At 37.5% G+C, this 24,989-nt stretch overlaps 2 protein-coding genes across 2 annotated transcripts in view; both read right to left on the minus strand.

The window, feature by feature from the left end:
- The window catches only part of LOC121740049 (acyl-CoA Delta-9 desaturase-like), a 39,937-nt gene that overhangs the window by 13,280 nt on the left and 1,668 nt on the right, over positions 1–24,989 (minus strand). Inside the window, exon 2 of the mRNA XM_042132762.1 lies at positions 1,552–1,657. Within this exon, the coding sequence (XP_041988696.1) occupies positions 1,552–1,643 (92 nt within the window). The 5' untranslated portion in view covers positions 1,644–1,657. The remainder of the gene's footprint in view (positions 1–1,551; positions 1,658–24,989) is intronic.
- Positions 4,099–5,288, minus strand: LOC121740050. Its single transcript, XM_042132764.1, has one exon. It carries the CDS (start codon positions 5,142–5,144, stop codon positions 4,119–4,121), a length of 1,026 nt encoding a protein of 341 aa, XP_041988698.1. The 5' UTR covers positions 5,145–5,288; the 3' UTR covers positions 4,099–4,118.

The raw sequence follows: 24,989 nt of genomic DNA on the forward strand, positions 1-24,989 counted from the left end.
CTATCCACCACTTGTCTGTCAGATGGAGAAGGTATAGAGTATCTGTCAGAGCTCGTCTTTCAAAAGTCTGTTCTTTAGTCTGCTATCGGAATCGGACGTCAATCGGAATTTTAAAAATGCCTAAATGCCTAAAAGTGCCGTCTTGAGCTGTAGAAATTGAAAAAGAAACGTTGGCCTAGATTATGGGCACTGTTCTTATCATCGGTACGTCATAGTAGCTATAAAAAGTGGCACGCTCGTTTTCATACAAATGGAGTGACATGCGGTATCTATCTTGATCTATGTCTGTGTCCGGCTCTAATCAGGAAGTGGTGAAACAAGCCCTAAAGCTGATTTTAGTGTCGCGTTGATCGGGGCTGACACCGAAATGTATGAAATCAGCGCAGACTGATAAACGTTATTCAAAAATACTTCCTTAACAAACATCTCTTGGAATCAGCGCTGGTGTGGTTAAAAAAAACCAGCCTTAAAATTACCATATTAACCTTAGGTGTTAGATAAGAACATGAAAATCATTAGCGATGCAGCAAATTCGGGTCACTTGGTCTAACTGTACGGTAGTTAAAAAGAAATGTCAGAAATTGTAGAACGGTATTACGTCCGACGATGCTCTATTTACAAGGCCTTTATTGTAGGTTGCCAATAAAAAGATGCCCGAATCGAGGCTGTTGGTATTTTGGAAGCACAATGTGGTTTCTGTTGAGATTGGCCAACATTTTAAAATAAGAACACAGCCTGTGATTTTGTTTACATGTCTTTTGAAATATTATATTATGTCTACCAGAATCTGATGGCAAAAAGTGAGAAAATAAATTGACTCTAGTCCGTGACTCTAGCAATACCGGGGTAATAGGAATTGATCCTTTTTTTCCTCTAGCGGCTTATTCTGTATGTGAAACATGCAAATATAAAAATTTATCCAATGATCAAGGATATTTTTTGAAAATCTGCCGTCAAAATTTGCCATCAGTTTCTGGTAGACTGTAGGGTAGACCTATAGTTTTGTCTACAAACAAACACTGTTGTCTACAACAGTGTTTGTTTGTTTGTGGGTTCATAGAGAGCTTTTCTACCCAACGCTTAGATTACGTTTTAACTTTTATCTTTTTACAAGACGTGTAATATGTTCAGTAATAATAGTTGTAGAATAATAATTGAATACAGATATTACACTATTGACAAATACCGTTGTTTTAAATGCTACAGTTGCATATAATTTAATATGTACTATCAGAGAAGTTGATTCCTAGGCATATGGGGCACCAACGTAGTTTAGTCGCGTTACGTCAAACCCAGCCGACAGATCACAAATATCATTGAATTGACATGAGCCGACCAAATGACGTTGGTCTGTCAACTGCCCAGGAATCAATTTCCTCGATGGTATATTGTACAGATGTACATTTTCCATTCACGTTTCATTCATAAGGCGACTGTTTCGTTCATTCTAAGCCCCTAATTTCTTTGGTCTTAATAAGGAAACTGTGACGTTCGCCGTTCGTTCGTTTCCTTATTATTGTTACTGATGTTTTTTATACAAAGTAAACTTACTCGTAATCTCTTCTCTTGGTCTCCGGTGTATATTCTGTGGTATGTATCTTGGGCTGCGCCGCGTAGGCGTTCGGCGGGTGCGAAGCTGTCATACTGTCCGCTTATTCTGAAACAAAATAATACATTGTGACTCAAAATGATATACGAATAAAATCGGCCAAGTGCGAGTCAAACTCGCGCACGAAGGGTTCCGTGCCGTTATAGAGCGAAAATAGGCAAAAAAATGTGTTTTGTGTTTTTAAATATTTATTTAAGGCATGTATTTAAATCAATATCTGTATATTCTCTTTTCTCGATCAAAATATTTGAAAGTTTCACCAAAAATACTGACTTGCACACTAATTAGTAATTATGCACCCTAAATAATGCGAATTCAGCATACTATTTAAAGTTATTTGCATAACTGTTTTACTGAACGAATAACTATTATTAAAATAGTATATCTAATAATTCCTTACTTCAACAAACATACAACTTTTTAAAGGAAAACCATCACCTAAATTACTTTTAGGAACATCATTTATTCTAAATAAAACCCAATTTAATCTGTTATGTTCATATAATAATTATGAACACATAAAAATCATCAAGTGCTAACTTAACATGGACTAAAGTTTGGCACAGTGAATGGTAACTCAGTTTATAAACAATAATAATAAACAATCGGCAAAGAGCGAGTCGGAGTGAGTCGACGGAGCCCCGCTACGCGGGGCTCCTACTTCTGGGTGGTTCACAAAAAATAACCACGATGGCTAAGGCGGCCATCTAACCTAACCCAATCAAGTCGTATTGGACGAACATTGCTATTAATTATTTAAGAATCATTAATAAATTTATTAACCCATACAATTACAATAAAGTAGTAAATTTTGATAATTTTTCTCAATTTTTATCAAGAAACCTTGAATTATATAATTTTGGAATGATAAAATCTTTCACCATATCTCATCATAAAGTTGCACGATTTGTCCATTTGTAGACTTGTTTTGATAATAGAAATTGATTTTATTGTGGTGCACCTTTCGATATTGTTTTTAGAAATTCCGTTGTAAGATTGTCCAATTTAGAGTGCAAGTTAGTATTTTGATGTGCATTTAATAATATCCCTTTATTTAATTTGAATTTCATTATTAATAATTAAAGCGCAAATATAATCAAAGAGTTTGTGAAAGTTCCAAGTGCCTAGCTATTGTCATTATTGATTACGAGCAAGAAAAGGCCAAAAAATCACGTTTCTTGTATACCCCCTTTAATATTAACTTTATTTTGTTATTTAGTATTTCTTGTTATCGCGGCATTAGATATAATATACAATCAGTAAAAATTTCAGAAGTCTAGCTATAGTGGTTCTTGATATACAGCCTGGAGATAGACATACAGACGGACAGACAACGAAGTCTTAGTAATTTCCCCGATTTATACTATAATAGGTCCCGTTTCTGCCCTTCGGGTACGGAATCCTAAAAATGTCAAGAGAACTCTAACAAAATCCAATTTGTTTATATTATGTATTTTTACCTTAATATTAGGTATAGACTATATAATATAGTGTTGTGTAATAATAATTCCTTTTGCTGGTTACTTTTAAGCAATATTCATTACAGAAACTATAATATATGACCGCAGTGGACATAAAAAGCCCCAAGATTTCGGAGGATCACTTTTTGATTCGACTAAGAGCATGTGACTCCCATCGCTATATCTTATCGGAGGGCGAACAAATCAACTCGAACCACCTTTGACCTCATTTTGATTAAACATCATTATCAAGCTAATTCTATCGTGTCTTTATAGAAGGTGCTAAATAGAAATAACTCTTTGCAAATTATAGTTATTAGTGACATATTTACCTCGAAAAGCTCTTGCAGATATGACAATATTCCAACATCTGTTCATCCAGCCAGGGAGAGCCATGCTTCGGCACGAATGGGCCGGCTCTACCGGAGAAATACCGTGGTATTTCGCCGGTTTTCTGTGAGAACGTGTTCTCACAGAAAACCGGCGTGAACAGCGCTTGCGCTGTGTTTCGCCGAGTGAGTCTACCGGAGGCCCAATTCCCTTCCATAGGGAAGGGAATTGGGCCTCCGGTAGGGATGGGGAGGGAAGGGAAAGTGGAGGATAGCCTCCACTTTCCCTTCCCTCCCCATCCCTACCCTCCCCAGCTATTACCCTATTCCCTCTTAAAACGCCGGCAACGCACCTGCAGCTCTTCTGATGCTGCGAGTGTCCATGGGCGATGGAAGTTGCTTTCCATCAGGTGACCTGTAGGGGCGAGGACCCCTACACTACGACGATGGGCAGAAAGGAAACTGGGGTTACCTGGTGGCTGAGACAGCTGGGCAGATGGGCTGATAGGGCTGATATGCTGATGCTCGTAGTCACACGACACTGTCACCTTCTATTTCACTGAGCCGAGGATTTATCGCGAATCACGGGAACGGCTAGCCGATATTTTTCGTATGTAACGATCGCGCGCCGGTAATGGACTGTGTCGAACTTGCGTCAAACGTATGACAGCTGACAGCGCAGACTCATGCGCAGTGTTGCCAACTGCCACATTCGTCGCGCTAAAGTTTGGCGCGAACATCCTGGGGGGGCCCGGCAATGGGCGTGAGCTGATCCCCATCTTGAGCTGAATCCAGTGGGAGCCGGGCAATCTTGCCGACAGGTCTCCGCAGCTGGCCTTGTGAGGTGGCCAAGTCCACAACTCTGATGACTCCATCCTTCCCAGGTAGTAGGCGTGTGATTCTTCCCATCTTCCATTGGAGCGGAGGCAGATTGTCTTCTTTGAGCAGAACCAGTTCCCCAATTTTGGGTGGAGAGGAAGAGGAAAGCCATTTGGAGCGGATTTGAAGGGTATGGAGGTAGGACTTGGTCCAGAGAGCCCAAAAACGCTGAGAGAGAGATTGAATGAGCTGAAAGCGCTTAAGGGGGGAGATGACTCTGTCATCTATTGTGTGCTCGGGAAGAGCTGTGAGCGGACGGCCTATGAGGAAATGGCCGGCTGTGAGGGGCTGATAGTCCGTAGGATCGGACGATAGTGGGCTGATAGGCCGAGAATTTAATACGGCCTCAATTCTAGCGAGCAGAGTTGAGAATTCCTCAAATGTGAGGCGTTGTTCACCGATTACACGGTAGAGGAGTTGCTTTGTTGATTTGACATTAATCTCGTGGATGCCTCCCATCCACGGGGCCTTGGGCGGATTAAGTAACCAAGTTATATTTTGAGCTGAGAGTTTATGGGAAATAGCGTCATTATTGTCATTGAGAAATTGTTGAACTTCTAGGAGCTGATTCCTAGCACCTACATAGTTTGTGCCGCAATCGGAACGTATTAAAACGGGAACACCGCGACGTGAGCAAAATCTTTGTAACGTGGCAATAAATGCATCTGTAGAAAGTGCGGATACGGGTTCCAAGTGAACCGCCTTTGTAGTGAGACAAACGAATATACAAAAGTAACCTTTTATTAACTTAGCATTTCGTAGTTGACTCGATTTAAGTAAAAATGGGCCGGCAAAATCTGTAGACACGTGACTAAATACGGGCTGAGGTATAACTCTGTCGGCTGGAAGGTCAGCCATGACAGGCATTTCGGGCTGAGCGCGGCAACGGAAACATCTTATACATTTATACGTTTTATGTCGAATGATGCGGCGTGCTGATAATATCCAGAATTGTTGACGTAATATAGCGTGTAATGTATCGGTGCCAGGGTGGCAATGAATACGATGATAGTGATCGATGATAAGGTCTGTGAGAGGACTAGAACTAGGCAGTATGAATGGATGCTGTGCATCGTATGTGAGTTCCGAGCGAGTGAGTCTACCACCTACTCGAAGGAGACCGTCCTGCATAAAAGGTGATAATCGTTGTAACCTAACTGTGCAGAGTTTGTTAATTTGCAGGCGGTGAATGTCTTCTGCGAATGAGTTCTGTTGAACAGAGCGGATCCAGAAGAGCAGAGCTTGTCTACGTTCATTTACAGTTAGCGGACCTAGTTCTCGTGAGTGTGTAGGTAATTTACAGTTAGAAATAAATCGTCGCATGTACGCTGTGACGCCGATAAGTTTATCTAATGAGCTGAATCGTGTAAGAAGATCACTATCTATACCGGGGATTGTGAAATGACATGGAACTTGTTTAGGTTTGAGTCCAGGTAATTCCTGTCGAGTGTGAGCTGAAAGCATCTTGGGCCAGGTATCCTCTGGCAGTTTGAGCCAAGGAGGAGACCACCATAAGCTATGCGAAAGAAGAGAATGTGCTGAGATTCCTCTGCTGGCACAATCAGCAGAGTTTAAGTGTGTAGGTACATGACGCCAGATGAGTGAGAGAGAGTTATTAGTAATTTTGGTTACTCTGTTAGCTTCAAATGTTTGTAAACGATGAGTAGGAGTTTTAATCCACGCCAGTACAATGGTGCTGTCTGACCAACAGACGTGTTGAGATATTGTTAGATGAGCGGAGAGATGTTGAGAGACACGAGACATGAGTTGAGATAAAAGTGTAGCCGCGGATAATTCTAATTTTGGAATTGTGAGTTTATTTTTAATAGGGGCTACCTTAGATTTAGCAATTATGAGTTGAACGTTAGCCGATCCGTCGTGATTTAATTCGTGTAAATATACGACTGCAGCAAAACCATTTTCTGAGGCGTCTGCGAAACCGTGAAGTGAGTATGTAGAAGTTAATTTGTGCGGAGCTACGTGTCTGGGAAAATGTATGTTTGAGATGTGCGGAAGATCATGAGAAATGCGCTGCCAGTCTTGTGTAATGTTATCTGGAGTGGGGTCATCCCAATCCAATTTGAGCAACCACAATTTTTGTAGAAGTAACTTCGCGCGGAATATGACAGGAGTGATCCAACCGTTTGGATCATAAAGAGAAGCTACAGTGCTGAGTATGGATCGTTTCGTTATGTGAGGAATTGGCGGTAGTGAGATGTGATATGTAAATTCATCAGACTGCGGAATCCATCTAATACCTAAGACCTTAACAGAGGGAGAATCTGAGCTGATGTCAAAGTCCTTAGGCATTTCGCATTGATCATCTGGGAAACGTTGTAAGAGTTGAGGAGTGTTAGATTTCCATTTACTAAGCTGAAAACCACCAAGCGATAATAAATTAATGAGTTGAGTTTGAAGAGCTGAAGCTTCTTCTATGGAGTCATGACCACAGAGAATGTCATCTACGAATATGGAGTTACGTAATACATGAGCAGCTTGGGGATAGCGATGACCTTCATCATCAGCTAGTTGTAATAATGTGCGGATAGCATGATAAGGACTTGAACGTAATCCGTATGTAACAGTGTTGAGCGCATATGTGAGTAAAGGTCGATCAGGAGACGATCTCCAGAGTATGAGCTGATAATGACGTTGATCTGGATTGATAATAATATTTCTAAACATCATTTTTATATCTGTGGTAAAGACTACACGATGTGTCCTGAATGTCAGAATTATATCGACAATATCACGCTGAAGGGCGGGGCCTGTATGTAGGCAATCATTAAGGCTGACACCATTGGATGACTTACAACTGCCATCGAATACTGTGCGGAGTTTATCAGTACCTGATTTAAATATACCATGATGAGGAATATAATAATGAGGTTTATGGGTAAAAGTAGAAGGATGACAAGGTGTCATGTGGCCTAAGTTTATGTATTCGTTCATAAATTCTATGTATTTTGAGCGGAATGAATGGTCGGATTGTAATCGCTTTTCTAAGTTAAGAAATCTACGGAGAGCAATAGCATGTGTACTACCTAATTGCGGAGCATTCGATAAAAATGGAAGAGTTACGATATAACGTCCCGATCGGTTACGAGTAGTAGTTGAGCGGAATAAGTCTTCACATTGTTCATGTAATGGGTTTGAGTGAGTTGGACGCGGCTGGGGTTCTTCTGACTCCCAGAATCGTTCTAGACTTTTATTTATATCTTGATGAGAATGAAAATGAACAAAATGAGCGGATTGAGCGGAATGAGTCAAATGAGCGATATGAGCGGAGTTAACTTGAACTACTGAATTATCATATAATTGTTTAATGGGACCTATGAGTGCAAAATCAAAAATCGTGCCGAAGGCTATGGGCTTCCCCGGGCCCAAAGTCACCTTAGTACCATCTAACACATGGCCCAAAACATCTGAGCCTAAAATGAGATCGATGGGCGCAGGAGTATGATAATTGTTATCCGCTAACGGAATAAGCTGACTTTCCGAGTCATGTACTACATCGGGAATTTTTTGCATAGGTAGGTAACCTGTGACATCCTTCAAAATATGAGCGAAAGTTGTGATAGAAGGCGTGTCACTACGTGTGGGCCGAAAAGTAATCGAAACATGACCTTTAGAATTTTGTATGTGCTGATCTCCAACGCCTGTAATTTTTAATGAGCAATGTTTCGGTTGTAAATTAAGTGTTTTTACTAAGCGTTGAGTAATTAAAGTAATCATACTACCACAATCAAGTAATGCGCGTGCTTTATGATAGTTACCATATTTATCTGAAATTTTCAAAACAACTGTAGGTAATAATATGGGAGTTTGTAATGAGTTATTATTATGCTGAGTAGTATTTACTTGAGCGGAATCATTATGAGCTGAATTATGAGCTGAGTTATGAGCGGATTTATGATGAGAAAAATTATTATTTAAATTATTGGGCTGATTTTCTAACTCTGAATGCTCCGTGATGGTAGGTAGTCATTGTTTGTTATTATTATTATTATGAGGCGAAGATGAATGCGACTGATGAGATGTAGATGGTTGATGATGAACGATCGTATGGTTAGTATTAGATGTGTAGGTATGAGCATTATTATTATTATCACGACGACGGGGCTGCGCGCGCAGGTGAGCAGGAAGTAAATGAGCTGATGATGTTGGCGAGCGTGGTGCATCATGACGATGAAGAGAAGTGTGATGATTAGGACTACCACAATCCTTACAGACACCAGTCGACCTACATTCGTTTTCGTAGTGCGGACCTAAACATTTACGACATCTACCTTTTGACTCGATAAAGTCCCAACGTCCTTGAATGGGCTGATGGTTATACTTGGGACAAGCTATTAATTTGTGCTCTGTGGACCTACAATATGGGCAGTAAAACTTAGATTTAAAACTGGCTTGAGCTGAGTATACGTGCTGAACTTGTCGGGGGGGAGAGGGGGGTGCATAGTGTTGGCGAGAATGAGATGGAGCTGGGCTGACATGCGGGGTACGCATGGTATGTGCTGAAGGCGAGCGCTGATACGCGGGGCTGATGGGTCTAAAGCGGAGACTGCGCGGAGAGCGGGGGGAGGGGGGTTGTTGACGGGAAGATCCCGCTTGACCTTGAGACTCAGTGCGCGCTGGCGTCGGACATTCTGTCTCGATGCAGCGCGCGTGCTCTTCTAAAAAAGAGATTAAATTATCTAAAGTGGGCAGGACATCAGATGCGCCGTATCTCCTCTCGAATAATGTGCGGAGCTCCCCCTGTAGTTTACGGACTACAATTGAAACAAAAACATAATTGCTGTCCATAGGCAAGTTTAAGTTTTTTAATGCACTTTGAGCTGAGATGAGCGGAGTGAGAAAAGTAGCTCGGATACTCGAGCGTATATGAATGTTGGGCAGACCGAGTATAATATCGACAAACCTGTCGATCAACACGCGACGGTTTTCATATCGACGTGTTAGTATGTCGAGCGCAACACTATAATTCTCATTGGTTATCTTTAAATGAGAAACCATGGATAATGCCTCCCCCGACAGGCATGAGAGCAGGTAATGTAATTTAACCGCGTCCGACAACGTTGCCATGTCGTCCATCAGACTACGGAAAATCGTAATAAAAGAAGGCCATTCTACAACCAACGAATTAAACTTCGGAAGCTCAATTTTAGGCAAAACGGAAGAAGTGAGCTGAGGAGTTCCGAAGTACTTTGTGTATTTTCGGCCGCCGTTAAAATAAAATAATAGTCCGAAATCGCACTGTCGTAATTGGACGTATATAGTTTTTCGTTATCTTGGGATAAGTTTGGGTCGTCTAGGATCTCGTGATAAATTTTCTCGAGTCTTGTTTTTTGATAGGAAACTTCCTTGAATCGCGCATTAAATTCCTTTCTTAATGTTTGAGAAGACTCCTTGGAGTCGCCACTAGAAAGTGCTGTCGCAATTTCTTTGAGCCGACTGAAAGCCTTGACGGCCTCTCTGAAAACGGCAGCTTGCGATTTAGTAGGCATGCTAGTGTAAAGGAACCTTAACGAGCTGATAAAAATGTATATAAGTAGTTAATAAACTATGTTAAAAAAATAATAAAGTGTTATAGTAATGTGCTGAGTCAGTATATCTGAATTCTAACGCAAGTATAACTCGGTAACAGCAATATTATGTAATGAGCGGAGACATTAAACGTTTAAGCGCGATATCTAAGACGCTTGTTATTGTAATAGTTAAAAACAATTAACAGATGTTTCCTATCGGAGCGGAGGTGCTGAGGTATGCGCGCGCGGCGAAAGATCGATCGCGATAAGGCGAGTAATTAAGTCGAAGTACCTAAGTGCTAAGTTAACAAAAACAACTGTAAATATTTCAATGAGCTGAACAATAATAACACTTAATGTAATAGGCACAAACTATGTGATGTATGAAAGTTTCTTTGTTCCTACAACCCGACGGAATTATGTTGAAGATATTTTTATATTGGTGTTTGGGCTGAAATATATTCGGGAATTTAATTTAAATGCAATATAGACGCAACATATGGGCTGAAAATAATGCGATTACAAGTACACAATAAGATGATAGGGGATTAAATTACCTATGCAAATTATTACTTAATATGGCGGACGAACAAAATCGTATTTGGCAAACTTGCAAAAATATTGCCGTAAGGGGGTAAAAAATGGGCGGAGGCTACTTTATTCGATAGAATATTAGTAATAAAATGGGATTTCAATAATACTAGGCAGAAATATGAGCTGAGTGAACCGTATTTTTAATTTTCGCCGGGCGGGGCATTAAAGCGGGTGGGTGAAAAAAATATTCCTAGGCTCGCTATGGACCAGGGTGTGTGCTGAATGGCTCGAAATGACCAGAAAGGTCACTGGACGGCTCGAAAGGACCAGAAAATGTAGGGGCGAGGACCCCTACACTACGACGATGGGCAGAAAGGAAACTGGGGTTACCTGGTGGCTGAGACAGCTGGGCAGATGGGCTGATAGGGCTGATATGCTGATGCTCGTAGTCACACGACACTGTCACCTTCTATTTCACTGAGCCGAGGATTTATCGCGAATCACGGGAACGGCTAGCCGATATTTTTCGTATGTAACGATCGCGCGCCGGTAATGGACTGTGTCGAACTTGCGTCAAACGTATGACAGCTGACAGCGCAGACTCATGCGCAGTGTTGCCAACTGCCACATTCGTCGCGCTAAAGTTTGGCGCGAACATGACCAAAAAAAACATTTTTTTTTTGGACAAATACAAAACAAAACCCATTTCTTGTCCCGAAGGCAAAAACTGTTGTTAATTGGACTTGACTTTTTCACACCAAGTGACAAAAACTTACACTCACATTAGAAGCGAAAAACCGTGGAACATTTTCCTGTTCTCTCATATTTCAAAATGTAAATGGAATGAAGTGGGAAACTAACATTTGAAATTTTTCGTTTTTTTTCATAAATGGAGGCTCTGGGATAAATGATTTAAAATGAAAAACGTAGATTTCATGTGTAACCAGATATTAGCTAGATGATGAAGTAAGTTGAAAGGTTTATTCAAATTATAAGCGGAAAAATGAGTTGATTTGAAAAATGATTGCCTTTATATTATAAAATCTTCGTTATCCACTTCATCCTTATACGTTTTCAATTCAGTGAAAAATAATATTATCGTTATCATATTCCTCGTACGTCTGTGTGGGTGTGGACTATGGGGATACCACCAAATACCAATACCATTTGTCACTTGTCAACGGAACCGTTCACATTATTATTATCACTTATCATATCAATAGAAAGTTTATTTCTTTTACTTCAACATATTTTGTGTTTACCATTAGGAATGTAGAAAGAGAAATTTATTGCAAACATATAATTTATAGGCATTAGGCACACTGTTAATATATTTACGAATGGAAACGAATAAGATTAACTAATAAAATTGTATAATAAACTAATAACATAATATCAATATTATCTCAATTACAATTTCTCGATAACAAATACAGCTTCCATAATATACCACATGCGTTATTCAGTTATTAATTCCCTAATTACGATTAAATAACGTTACTAATTCTAGAATTATTTTGGATTTTTTGTATTTCCATCCTCACAAACACTAAAACGAAACTGGGAAAGATATTATAAATAATCTACGTAATAATAATTATGAAGAAGGATACTCTACTAAACAAATATACTTTCCTAAACAAATGTTAATTTAAATAACTTAGAACAATCTAGAACCCGCTTTCTGTATCGAAACACACATCTTGAAAAGAAAATCGCAGAAAATGAAAGTGCTGTATGCATGAAGATTGGCAAACGATTAAGAAAATCTTGCGGCGCCGCGAGTGGTAATGGTCATGTAATTTTATAGTTTTACTGCGATTTTCTAATATATTAAAATATCTTTATAATTATTACCGTGGTAAGGTAAAGTACCATCGACGAAATTGATTCATGGACAGTTAACAGACCTACGTCATTTGGTCGGTTAGTGTCAATTCAATGTCTGTCAAGTTCTGTCGCCTGAGTTTGACATAACGCGACCAAACTACGTACGCTCGCCATCTGTGATCTGCCTATAAATATAGCAACAAGCCCTACAAATATATTATGTGCGGTCACTCGGTCCTGACTCCTGACACATGAAAAATTCTGTGATTAACTAGATCATGAGGATAGTAAGTTTAACCTTTGTTTTAAATCCAACTTATCCTACTTCCTTCTAATATTATAAAGGCGAAAGTTTGTTTGGATGTTTGTTACACTTTGACTCAAAAACTACTGAACGGTTTTTAATGAAACTTTACAATAATATAGATTATAATCTATATTATTGTAAAGTTTCATTAAAAACCGAATAACACATAGGCTACAATTTTAACCGACTTTCAAAATGGGGGAGGTGTTATGTTCGTTTTCTTATGTTCAACGATTATTCCGCTGTTTGTGAACCGATTTTCAAAATTTTTCTTTTGGTATATAGGGTATCATCCCAATTTGGTATTACATTCACAAAAGTGGCGATCTGATGAAGGATCCATAAGTAATCAAGGGAACTCTTCAAAATTGTGTGGTAACTTCGGTTTCGTGAGAAGTATATTCTAAGCAAATGCTACCAACGAATAAGATTTTGAGAAGAGAACTCCTGACTCTATATATATACAATTTTGATAGTTTCGGCGTTGTTTTAAGAACGGATAGCATCTATGCTACTACGCAAATTACATTCAACATCATCATCAATACCATTAAAAATTATCGACGACCTCTGTGGCTCAGTGGTGAGCGCGTCGGTAGCTCAAGCCGGGGGTCGCGGGTTCGAATCCCGCCGACGGAACAAAAAGTTTTCAATGTTCCCGGGTCTGGATGTGTATTAAATATTTGTATGATATAATAAACAATCTTAAATATATGTATAGTATAAAAGTATTAAATATATTTCCGTTGTCTGGTACCTGTAACACAAGTCCTTAGGTACGGGGCCAGACTGACGTGGTGTGAAACGTCCATAGATATTATTATTAAAAATTATCATTGGTACTTATCATTGGTACTTTTCATAGATCGAGACTCTAGTTTGTCACAATAGACATAACGACCAGTAGTTCGACTGCAAAGAGACGGACAGGTTTCAATATCTGTCAAATTCGTCGGGTTTCACTAGGATTATAAACGGAATGTGCCTCGCGCTGGCTGATATAATTTATTTTTAAATATTTAAAATAAAGATTTCAAAATTGGATTCTGACAATTTTAATGTGCCAAAACACAAACAACAATACGACCAAAGAGGAACACGTCCATCGAATATGTCATATTTTTAAATTCGTAGGTAACAAGTTAACAACCCTAGCGACGATTTTCGTCATAATACGTCAAATTTAAAAATTTCAACATCTTCTAAGTCGGTATACTCTATCATTCTGTCTACTCTGAGTTTGTCAAGCGATTTGAACATTTTTATATATTGTTGTTTTAAATATTTAAATTATGTATTTTTATTTAAGTTTGGTGCTACGATTACCAAGGTAGCAATTTGATAATGGGATTCATGAGGTATGCAGGTGACTTCTTAAATTAATTATGAAACTACATGCATATTTTTCTAAAATTATAACGAATAATGAGAATGGCTGAACCGATTTGGCTGATTTTAGTCTCGAAAAAATTGTTGTTAAAAGGTGTTAAAAGGTACAGTTTATAAATAAGGGGAGCGATACAAGTTTCTAGTTTAATATATTATTAAATAACTTAGATCGTTTTTTTGTATTTTTTTCTCTTTCATTGTGGCTTGTACCTAACCTTACCCAACAACAAATTTATTCAATCGAGGTAGAGTCCTATACCTTTTTAAGGTTCCGTATGTCAACAAGGAACCCTTATAGTTTCGGTCTGTAGATGGACAGACCGAAACTATAAGGGTCCGTCGTCCATCTGTCTGTCCGTCTGTCTGTCTGTCCATCTGTCTGTCTGTCCGTCTGTCAGTCCGCGGTTTTTCTCAGAGACTATAATGCCTACAAAGCTGTAATTCGGCATGAATATATATCATAATGACGCCGACAAAATGGTATATAAAGTCATTAAAATTGTCAAATTATATTCGGAGAAGTATAAAGGAAATTTTCGTTCAAATTCCTTTGAACGTAACTGAGCTGATGTTGTTAATAGTGTAAAACACTTTATAAATTTACATTCAATAACTATACAAGAATTATCAAAAACTAGCGGTACTACGGAACCCTATATTGCGCGTGGCCTCACACGCACTTCGCCGGTTTTTATTTTATCTACCTAATAAGTTGAGGCAGGCCTCTCAACTATGAAGAGAAAAACTTAAGAAAACAAGTGCTTAATTCTAATATGACTTAAATACAGCGGCTTTCTCCTGTCAGCGAATAGTGAAGTGTGTACCTACTCAAAGATAAACATCACTCTTACTTCGAGTGGTTTAAGGTTTTAAAAGTTTCTATTTGGTCTCACTATTTTCTTGTTACTGTACTTGAGAAGCCAACTAATTAGCCAAAAATCCGAAAAGAAAAGTTCGCCGAAAACATTTTTTTAGTTTATCGAATTACTGAATAAATTATGAAGTCTACTTGCAGTGATATTTTTCCTTTTAAATTCAGCATATTTTCTACTCCCGTGATTTTTTCCAGATTTCCAGAAGTAACCGTTTAGCTAGTAGAAGTTCAGTATCTCAGTTCTATGTCAAGTATCTCAGTTCTGGGCTGGTACCGACTTCAAACGAATGAAAATCGAGAACAGAAGTGGTTGAGGCTTAGTCGAATTTCGAAAAAGGCGCTAATGAAGAATAAGAATTATTTTTTAAAATACTTTTTAGATTATATTTTTAAGAATATTGTTTTGACCTTGGAAGTCGGTTTGTTAAAAAATAATAATCGTTTGCACTGACACATTTTCGTTTTTTAAAAAATCAAAAAAGGAACACTGAAGATTGCATGTGGAAAATGAATAAACATATTGCCAAACATGGTGCAAGCCTCAACAGCTGATGGTGGCTGTAGCCTGTAAGTGCCTATTGAATTTAGTTAGGTAGTAAGTACTTTACCGTACAACGACCCACACAAAGGTAGCGTGCTGGTCCCGAAGGTCGGGAAAATTCTACGTGTTCCGGGGCCATGCCTTTATTGTTTAAAATCTTGGCGTAAAGTACTTTGGAGACTTTAAGAGTTAAAAAGAAAACACATTATTTAAAATATAATAATATCATCATTCTTTTGGTAGCAACATAAATAATATTATACTCTTGAACTACTACTTATTTTGGATACAATTAAAAAAGTTAAGATGAATACTTAGAAAACGGTGCTTGTTTGGATAATTGCAGCATTACGATCTTCATCAATGGCGACCTCTTTTTTGGCACAAGTGTTTTCTTTATTTGGTTACGTTTTCTAATAAATTGCTTATTCATTATTATCTGACTAAATATAACCTGACCAGATAGACTGTGTAGGGAAATTAATGAGAATATATTATATACTAGCTGTTACCCGCGACTTCGTCCACGTCAACAAAATGTTAAATAAATAGGTAAAAAAAAGTAAAAAATGTCCTCCTCCTTTTTGGAAGTCGGTTAAAAAGTATACACATTTTTAATACACATCCATGACCCAGGAACTTTGAAAACTTTTTGTTCCGTCGGCGGGATTCGAACCCGCGACTCCCGGCTTGAGCTACAGCCCACTGCCCACCAACTGAGCCTCATAGGTCGTCATTCGTATAATGAGATAATTTATTTATTATCTATCCATACTAATATTATAAAAGCGAAAATCATCTGTCCATCTGTCTGTTACCTCTTCATGCCCAAACCACAGAACCAATTTGGCTGAAATTTGGTATGGAGATACTTTGAGTCCCGGGAAATTATAAATATAGAATACTTTTTATCCCGGAAAAATACGGTACGGTACGGTTACCGCGCATTTAACGAAGTTTGGCGCAACGGAGTTGCTGGCGTGTTTTAGTGCTAGTTCCCTTTAATAAAGATTAAAGGGAACAAAGGGACATGAGGGAAAAAAGCGGCTTTGTTTTATAATACTTATTATGTAGTGATATTAAATTATCTCATTAATTTTCCTACAGGCTTTTACTTAAATTCCAACCGCTACTACACTGATCTCGCAGGCAAGTATAATTTTCGACTCTATCTGCTATTAAAACCAGGTGGTCCGTCCGTTTACTGTACGTATCAAAAGATTTCCCTCCTTCGGGCGCTTTGACATTATACAAGCGCTCTTGACCGTCGAGTGTGATGTCAAACTTTTACTTCCAACGAAAGAAAAGTAAAACTGTAGTGGAACCCGTTCCGCGACTGACCTCTAAGTATCTTCAATGAGGTGTTACTTTCTCCCGGCGGATGACGAGCCGGCTGCCGCGCGCTCGTCTCGTTACCAAGCCTACATCAGCATCCATGAGGAAAACGCGTTAGCAGCCTGCAGGCATAGTAGAAACATGCCAGACTGCGTGCGCGTGACGTTATTGAAAGAGTCTACTGCTGAATATATATTTATTACTAGTAGCTCCTGATATTAGCGCGTTCAAATGAGCCCTTTCAAATAATTTCCCCCATTTTTCCACATTTTCCTCTATTTCTTCACTCCCATTAATCTTAGCGTGATAAGATACAGTCCATAGCCTTTCTCAATAAATAGGCTATCTAACACTGAAAGGATTTTACAAATCGGACCAGTAGTTTCTGAGATTAGCGCGTTCAAATAAGCCATTTCAAATAATTTCTCCCGTTTTTTCAACACTTTCCTTTATTTCTTCGCTCCTATTAGTCTCAGCGCGATAAAATATAGCCTTCCTCGATAAATGGGCTATCTAACGCTGAAAGAATTTTTCAAATCGGACCAGTAGTTCCTGAGATTAGCGCGTTCAAACAAACAAACAAACTCTTCCCAATTGTAATATATTAGTACTATAGATTTTAAATTTTTCTTTATTTATAAATATTTATATTTATTTATATAGTTCGCCATACACCGCCATACACCGTGAGATCACAAGCAAATATACTATGTAACGGTTTATTTAAATATTATTAACATAATAAATCAATGATCCAATTTCAAGCAAGCAAGCAAATATTAGTAACGTAAACGAGAAGCAGAAACTCAAAGCAAAGTAAGTGCCTAATCAATATAGTTTAATATCTGACAATAAGTATAAACTTATATATTACATATTACTAGCTGTCCCGACAAACGTTGCTTTGCCATATTATAAAGTGCCTATTTCACCCGTATTATTTTATTGAAGTGACTAAATAAGTATGTTATCATAGCAACGTCCATCGCTAGCCCGTCGCACAAACAATGGTCGCGGACAGTCTCGAGTTGTAATAATTTACTATTATTTATTCAACAAATGCACTTATCAATATAAAAAGTACCCAGTAGCCGATTCTCAGACGTACTGAATATGCATATAAAATTTGGTAAAAATCAGTAATGCCGTTTCGGAGGAGTACGGTGACTAACATTGTGACACGAGAATTTTATATATAAGATGATACACTTTAGAAATGCTACCGGCTACCGCAGCCACTAAAAATTAAATTAAATAATGTAAATGAGATGTAAGCAGCTAATATAGATTATGTTGATAAAACTACCAAGGAAATGTATAAAATGCACAGTTGCGTCGTAAAATGCAAAGATATTATGTGTTTATCATTATTAATATCATTAAAATTATATTGTGTGAACGTGGTAAGTATGTTTAAAAATGTGTAATTACAATAAAACATATTATAAACACCTATAATATTATATTAAGATCGAACAATGGGGATTGTCCATTTTTTTTTAATTTTGCTCATTACAAAAACATTTCGAGGAATAAGTTCAGGTATAAAAATACCCATTAGTTACTTATATTTTTGAACAAATATGTTTAAACTTTGTTTGACCTTCAATGGCGTTAAATTAGCAATAAATTCGACCAACATTATGTTTCAAACTTTTGGTAAGCTTCTCGTATCAGCTTTCACATAATGAGAACTTGCATTTGACGAACCAGCCATTATAAATAAGATTGAAAGGAAAAAACATACTGCAGAGGTCAATTACTGGCCGCCGATGATGACGTCAGAGCGAAACTTTAAAAATTTATTGAGAAAAAACTGGTCAATAAATTTCAAAATTATTTAATTTATATTCTTAAAATAACCTATTTTAACGAAAAAATATATAAAAAGTACATGTGATTTTTTTTGGATAATGCCCATTTACGATAATTTTTTGTTTGACCTTCGGGTGAACAATGAGAAGAAAACAATAGGTGTGGGAATCGAAGAGGTTGTAATTAGATAATAGCCAAATGAGTGCCAAGGATTCGTTTGTTTCGGAAGTATTGAGATGCACCGACTCTCAATAACAATAGTTTTATTAAAATATAGTACCTATAATTCTTCATAATATTTAAGATATTATGAAGAAAAAAAAATCGTAAGTTAAATACTTACGGATGAAATGAAAATGCTTAAAAGTTTTCTTACGCTTTTTTCACTGACCTCTTTTTATTTCCTAGATATTATTTAAGATACAGTTATAAACTGTAAGTAATTCATTTATTATCCTTAAAAGTTCCTTAAAAGTTAATTTATTTGCAGGATTATAGTTTCGCGGCGGATGAAAGCGAGATATTGTAACTATTACGTGTTTATTACTATCCATTATGTCTTCAAACAAAGTAATGGAATGCTAATACCTAAATGCATAAAGCTTATACGGTTATATTTAACGGCAATAAAGTTAACAAGATTGGAAACGCATATTTATCATTGTGTTTCGGAAAACGATAGAAAATAATTAGGTATTGTGTCTGCAGCGCTTGGAATCGATTTTGTTTTGACGAACGCCGCGCTCGTCCTAGAAAATGCTCGTAAACACACATTTAGCAATATAAGCTTGAAGTACCTTATAATTCGTTCTAGAAGGTTCTAGTTGTCGTTAGTAAAGTAATTCTATGGAAACACCGACACCTGCGTAAATAAGGTGTGGGAACCGTCAGTTTTCCCACAAAAAAGTAGACCCTCTATATTTGTGACATATAACATAAAAATGGACCCAGTAGGTACCTAATTTGTGAAATTATAGCACGTTCAAATAATATTTTCTTTTCAAATAATTCTTTCTCCTATTGGTTGCACCGTGATGTTATATGGCCAAAAGCATTCTTCAATAAACGGACTATCCAACACAGAAACAATTTTCCGATTTGAACCAGTACTTCCTGAAATTAGCGCTTTCGAACAAACAAAATAACAAACTCTTTAGCTTTATAACGTAAAGTTTTAGTAGTCTTGCTTTTGTAAGGAACCTATGCATTGAATTTTTGATAGGTCCCTATACCTCGACCAGTCAACAGCGCTACTGAGAAAATATAATTAATGCAATTATGTCCCGTCCCGTCGCACTCTTGGAGGTAAGACGAGTGACATTAATAAATAATTGACGGAGTATAAGGACAATTAATAAGATGAACCTTGGAAACTGTCCATCTGATTGCCCTCTGCTCTAGTTTTGAGTACACTGTCCCCTGCTAATATTTTCGACATAATAAATTTTGTTCACAACATCATACAAAATTCTTCGAAAAACCAAACATTTCGCTGTGATATAGAGTTAAAAAACACTTTTGAACTTTTGAGGCACATTTTAGTAGACAAGATTTTATACTTTAAGTTAATATTCATTTCACCTCCTGAGGGGTTAGTGCGAGTTTTATTCGATCATACGCATCGAGCACGTAAACGCGAATTTATATGGGATCAAAGCAGCGCCATCTACTGGCTAACGTGGATACTGCTTTGATCCCATATAAATTCGCGTTTACGCGCTCGATGCGTATGATCGAATAAAACTCGCACTAACCCCTCTGTTGTGGACAAGTGCCTAGGAAGCACTGTTAAATTGCATTTTTAATTATTCTCATTTAATTAGGGATTTTATCACGTTGCGGTAGATTCTATCGTACCCGCAACTCTGCCTTAAGCGATGAGAGGAACACCATGGGGTTTTAGTGGGCAGACTACGCAGGAGTCCCACATGCCCCGGCCAATATCCCCAATTTGCCGGGGATGCGCAAAGCATTTCCCCATGTTAAAAAAAAGGGAATTTTATCACACAAAGTGGCAATGTCGATCCCATCTTGCTAGTATATTAACTTGAAACTATTTTCTGATAACTAGATAACTAGAATACAATTTTTTTGCAAATTTATAACCAGGTGCAGCCAATATAAAACATTCATTTTGGGAAGTTAGCTCGAAAAAAACAAATAATCTGCACGTGATCAAATTATATACTTAGCTGTATTAGTAGCTATGTACCAATTAATAGAGTCCGCATTATATTTTATTAAAGCTTACAAGGTGGAAACAATATCATTTTTATTTAGTATGTACTAATTTTAATGTTCGCAGTGCGATGACTTTGACTTATAGCTAAAAAACAACAATATAATTTATCTTAGATGCTTGCTTATATTCCATACAAATTGTAAAGCTCCGGAATCTAAAATACAATTAAATATTAATATGAAAAATGCTAATGTTTGGGTAATATGTATATGTTACAATTATTTAAATCATCATGTCGGTGCAAATTAAATCACAACATTCATTTTAAATGTAGCAGTTCGACCATTAAACTAACATGCATAGAAGTACAAAGTAAAATTTAATGTGCATTGTGCATAATAATTCGTAAGTCCGTATACAAAAACTCTGTTAACTAGAAATATGCATTTTAACGCGTTGTTTCATTAGTTAATGGTTGGTTAGATTTTGTTCGTAACGAAGTAGCAAAATATATAATACAAAAGGCTAGGTAGCTTACTGGTTGACTGATCAGCGCACTGGTCAAAACCTAAGAACTAAAAACTTATGTTATAACTAGCTGTCCCGGCAAACGTTTCTTTGCCATATAAAGTATTTCGCCCGTTTTATTTTATTTAAGTGACTAAATAAGTACGGACGTTGCCATGGTGACAACCATGGCAACGTCCATCGCTATCCCGTCGCACAAACAATAGTCGCCGTCAGTCTCGAGTTGTAATATTTTACTATTATTTATTCAACTAATGCACTTATCAATATAAAAAGTACCCAGTAGCCGATTCTCAGACCCACTGAATATGCATATAAAATTTGGTTAAAATCAGTAAAGCCGTTTCGGAGGAGTACGCGGCCTAGCATTGTGACACGAGAATTTTATATATAAGATATTCTAATGATTAAGGCGGGGATTAATCTCAATCAAAAACGATAACCTTGCACACAACCAAAGACCAAGCGTATATGCATCGCAATAAGATTCATTTTAGCTTAGCATAAAACTATAGGTTCTCGGGCGAATCTTCTCTATTTTTCATGTTTTTTTTAAATATCTTTGGAAATAAATATTAAGAAACAAAATTGTTCGGTTAAAGAATTTTTAATATAGATTTACTAACAATTTATTCAAATAAAATGTACAATTATCCTAGTTAATACTTATATTTCGATGAAATAGAGTTTTTTCGGAGGTGAGTTTGTAAATTAATTACTGCCAAAGTATTACGTTTTATTAAAATGTTTATGGTTTAAGGTATTTTAAATATTGTGCTTTATATCTCATATTTTTTAACACTTCGTTATTATATTGGAACTAGGTAAACCGGGAGTCACGGAATAACAAATTGGGGTTTATCCTCGCCTTAAGGCACTAAAAATGATTTTTCAAAATTGCACCCAAAAGGGGCTTAAGTGCACGTAAATGCAGGGTATTGACACTCTTGGGTATCAATATCAATTCCGCGCAGGTGAAGACGCGGGCATAAGCTTTAATCTAGTACCAAAATAACCAGAATCCACACTAATATTATAAATGCGAAAGTGTGTCTATCTGTCTGTTACATCTTTACGCCCAAAGAAGTTGCCTACTAAGAAGCCCTACTATCAAGGAAGTTGATTCCCACCCACATAAGGGGTACGAACCTTTGTGGCATAGGCCATCTTGATTTTTTTTCAAAATTTCCGAGCACGATAAAAGTGGTATATTTGGATAGAGTTTACTTATACAAACAAAAAATGTTATAGGGCGGCGGCTAGATATGCCAGGCTCCATACAAAAATGTTCGAAGCCCTTTGGCCGCGTTATGACAAACCCGCCCCCGTATCACGTATCTTGCGAGAGCAATGCGATAGCAGTTATTGCGCGATAATTGCTCCAAAATCGCAATTCCGTATCACGTATCAGCCAAAACAATACGATTGCAATCGATCACTATTACATGACACCATTGTTTGTGACATTCATGACACCCAGCAATCGCTCGCGCGATTATTGCTAGTGGATTGTTGATCGCTATTTTTACGTGATAAGGTAGCCGGCCGACAGATCGCGACTAACATTGAATGGACAGAACCCGGCCAAATGACGTAGGTCTGTCAACTGTCTAGGAATCAACATTGTAGTCGACATTGTAGTCGCAGATATCAGACAAGAGAGCAAATCCTAGAATCTAGAGCGTGCTCACTATACGCGCATCTTCGAAACCGAAAGTGTTGCTCAAGTAGTGCTCAAGAGCAGGTTGATGACACTAGGGCCTTGAGGACGGCGGACGGCGGTTCATTCAGCGCTGATGATTAAAAGCTCAATGTTAGCCTACCACAAAACAAAGTATTATTATGAAGGCATGCTAAGAAATTAGATCTACCAAAAACTCAAAGAATTCTATTATAAATAGAAGTTTTTGCAAAAACTATGTATAGATATACCAAGTATCAGGTAGATCAGGGGTTCCCAAACTTATTTTGTCTACTGCCCACTCTGAGAAAAAATTCAATCAAAGTCGCGATCAGGGGTTCCCAAACTTATTTTGTCTACTGCCCACTTTGAGAAAAGATTATGTTTTAGTGCACCCCTTGTTTCAATTTAAAATGCATCCAGATGAAATAAATCACCCCCAAGCCACTACACAACGCCCCCATTTTTTTTCTGGGTCCCACACCCCCCTTTAGACCTTCAGCGCGAACAAGATAGATAAGTATATTATGACTAAAAACTAAAAAGTAAAGACGCAAAATATTGCATGTTAAATTTAAAATAGATTAGAAATATTTTCAATTGGATATAAATCGATTACGACCGACGAATTGATTTTACTTATAAAATCGTTTTTTTATGTAAATAATATAGTAATCGATTTATTTTTTTATTTTAGGCTTGAAACTCTACTACAGTTCCAATTAACTACAGTTTTGAATTGCGACTGCATTTATTGATCCCAAAAATAAAGTAAACACTAATAAAACCCAATATACGTGCACTTTTTCCACTCTATTATAACTTACTAGATGTTCCGCGCGGCTTCGCCCGCGTAACTTAGAAATTTCACGGAAACCGTAAATTTTTCCGCAAAAAATAACCTATGTTATTTCACGTGGTCATGTGTGCCCGCGTAACTGTATTAACGTGTATTAATTTGTTAATAACATAGAAATTGCTCCAGTAGTTCTTAAGATAATAAGCAATTTCATATAATTTTCCTCGTTTTTTCCACATTTTCCTCTGTTATTTCGCTACAATTGAACTCGATAAATGGGCTACCTAACACTGAAAGAATTTATGCAAATCTGACCTGTAGTTCCTGAGATTAGCGCGTTCAAACAAACGAACAAACTCTTCAGCTTTATATTATTATTAATAAGTATATAGATACCTATCTCCTATTATTATTTGATTGGTTTTGAAACCGGTCATTCACTAATCCATACTAATATTATAAATGCGAAAGTGTGTCAGTCTGTCTGTCTCTCTGTCTGTTACCTCTTCACGCCTAAACCGCTGAACCGATTTTGCTGAAATTTGGTATCAAGATACTTTGAGTCCCGGGAAAGGACATAGGATACTTTTTATCCCGGAAAAATGTACGGTTCTCCCGCGATAAACGAATTTTGGCGCAACGGAGTTGCGGGCGTCATCTAGTTTGTTAATAATTACTAAATATAGTAAAATTAAACTTGAGAGGTGTTAAGGGACATCCGGGTGGAACGAAGTTATTTCTTATGTACAAAAAACCTGTATACACTCAAAAAAAGAGAGAGGGGGAGAGAGGGAGAGACAGAGAGAGAAACACGCGCTGCCGCACGTCTTACAGCTATAGCATTTTTGCTGTATTTGTAATATACCGACACTTTTGTGTCATGTCGTTACAACTCTTTCCGTCTAGCCCCCTTTCGCAATGCGCGATAAGGAACTTTATTTCAAAAGTGCATGTAAATTGTGTTTTACAATAAACTATACAACAACGATGTCAAATATCTATGCAGTACAATCAATTACATATTATAGAAATATAGTAGCCAGTATGCCTGATTTGATAGTTAGTAATGACTAATGATCATAATATAATTTATCGAAACGAACACTAATTACTAGGAAGTAGGAACTCTAAATATTCTAACGGCCGTTCCCAATATTCAATCTATCTCTGGGGCCCTATTATGAGCTCTTAAATCCATTCACTTTACGTCCTTATACTGTCAGATAAGGACGTAAAAAGAATGAATTTAAGAGCTCATGATAGAGGCCCTGGTTTGACTTACGACCGATCGTAGCTAACATTGAATTGACATAAAATATAGTCGCCAAAATACGGTGACAAAGTAATTAGGCACACCGAAGCACGTGAA

Source organism: Aricia agestis, chromosome 2 (genome assembly GCF_905147365.1).
Source record: "Aricia agestis chromosome 2, ilAriAges1.1, whole genome shotgun sequence".
NCBI classification, from domain to species: domain Eukaryota; kingdom Metazoa; phylum Arthropoda; class Insecta; order Lepidoptera; family Lycaenidae; genus Aricia; species Aricia agestis.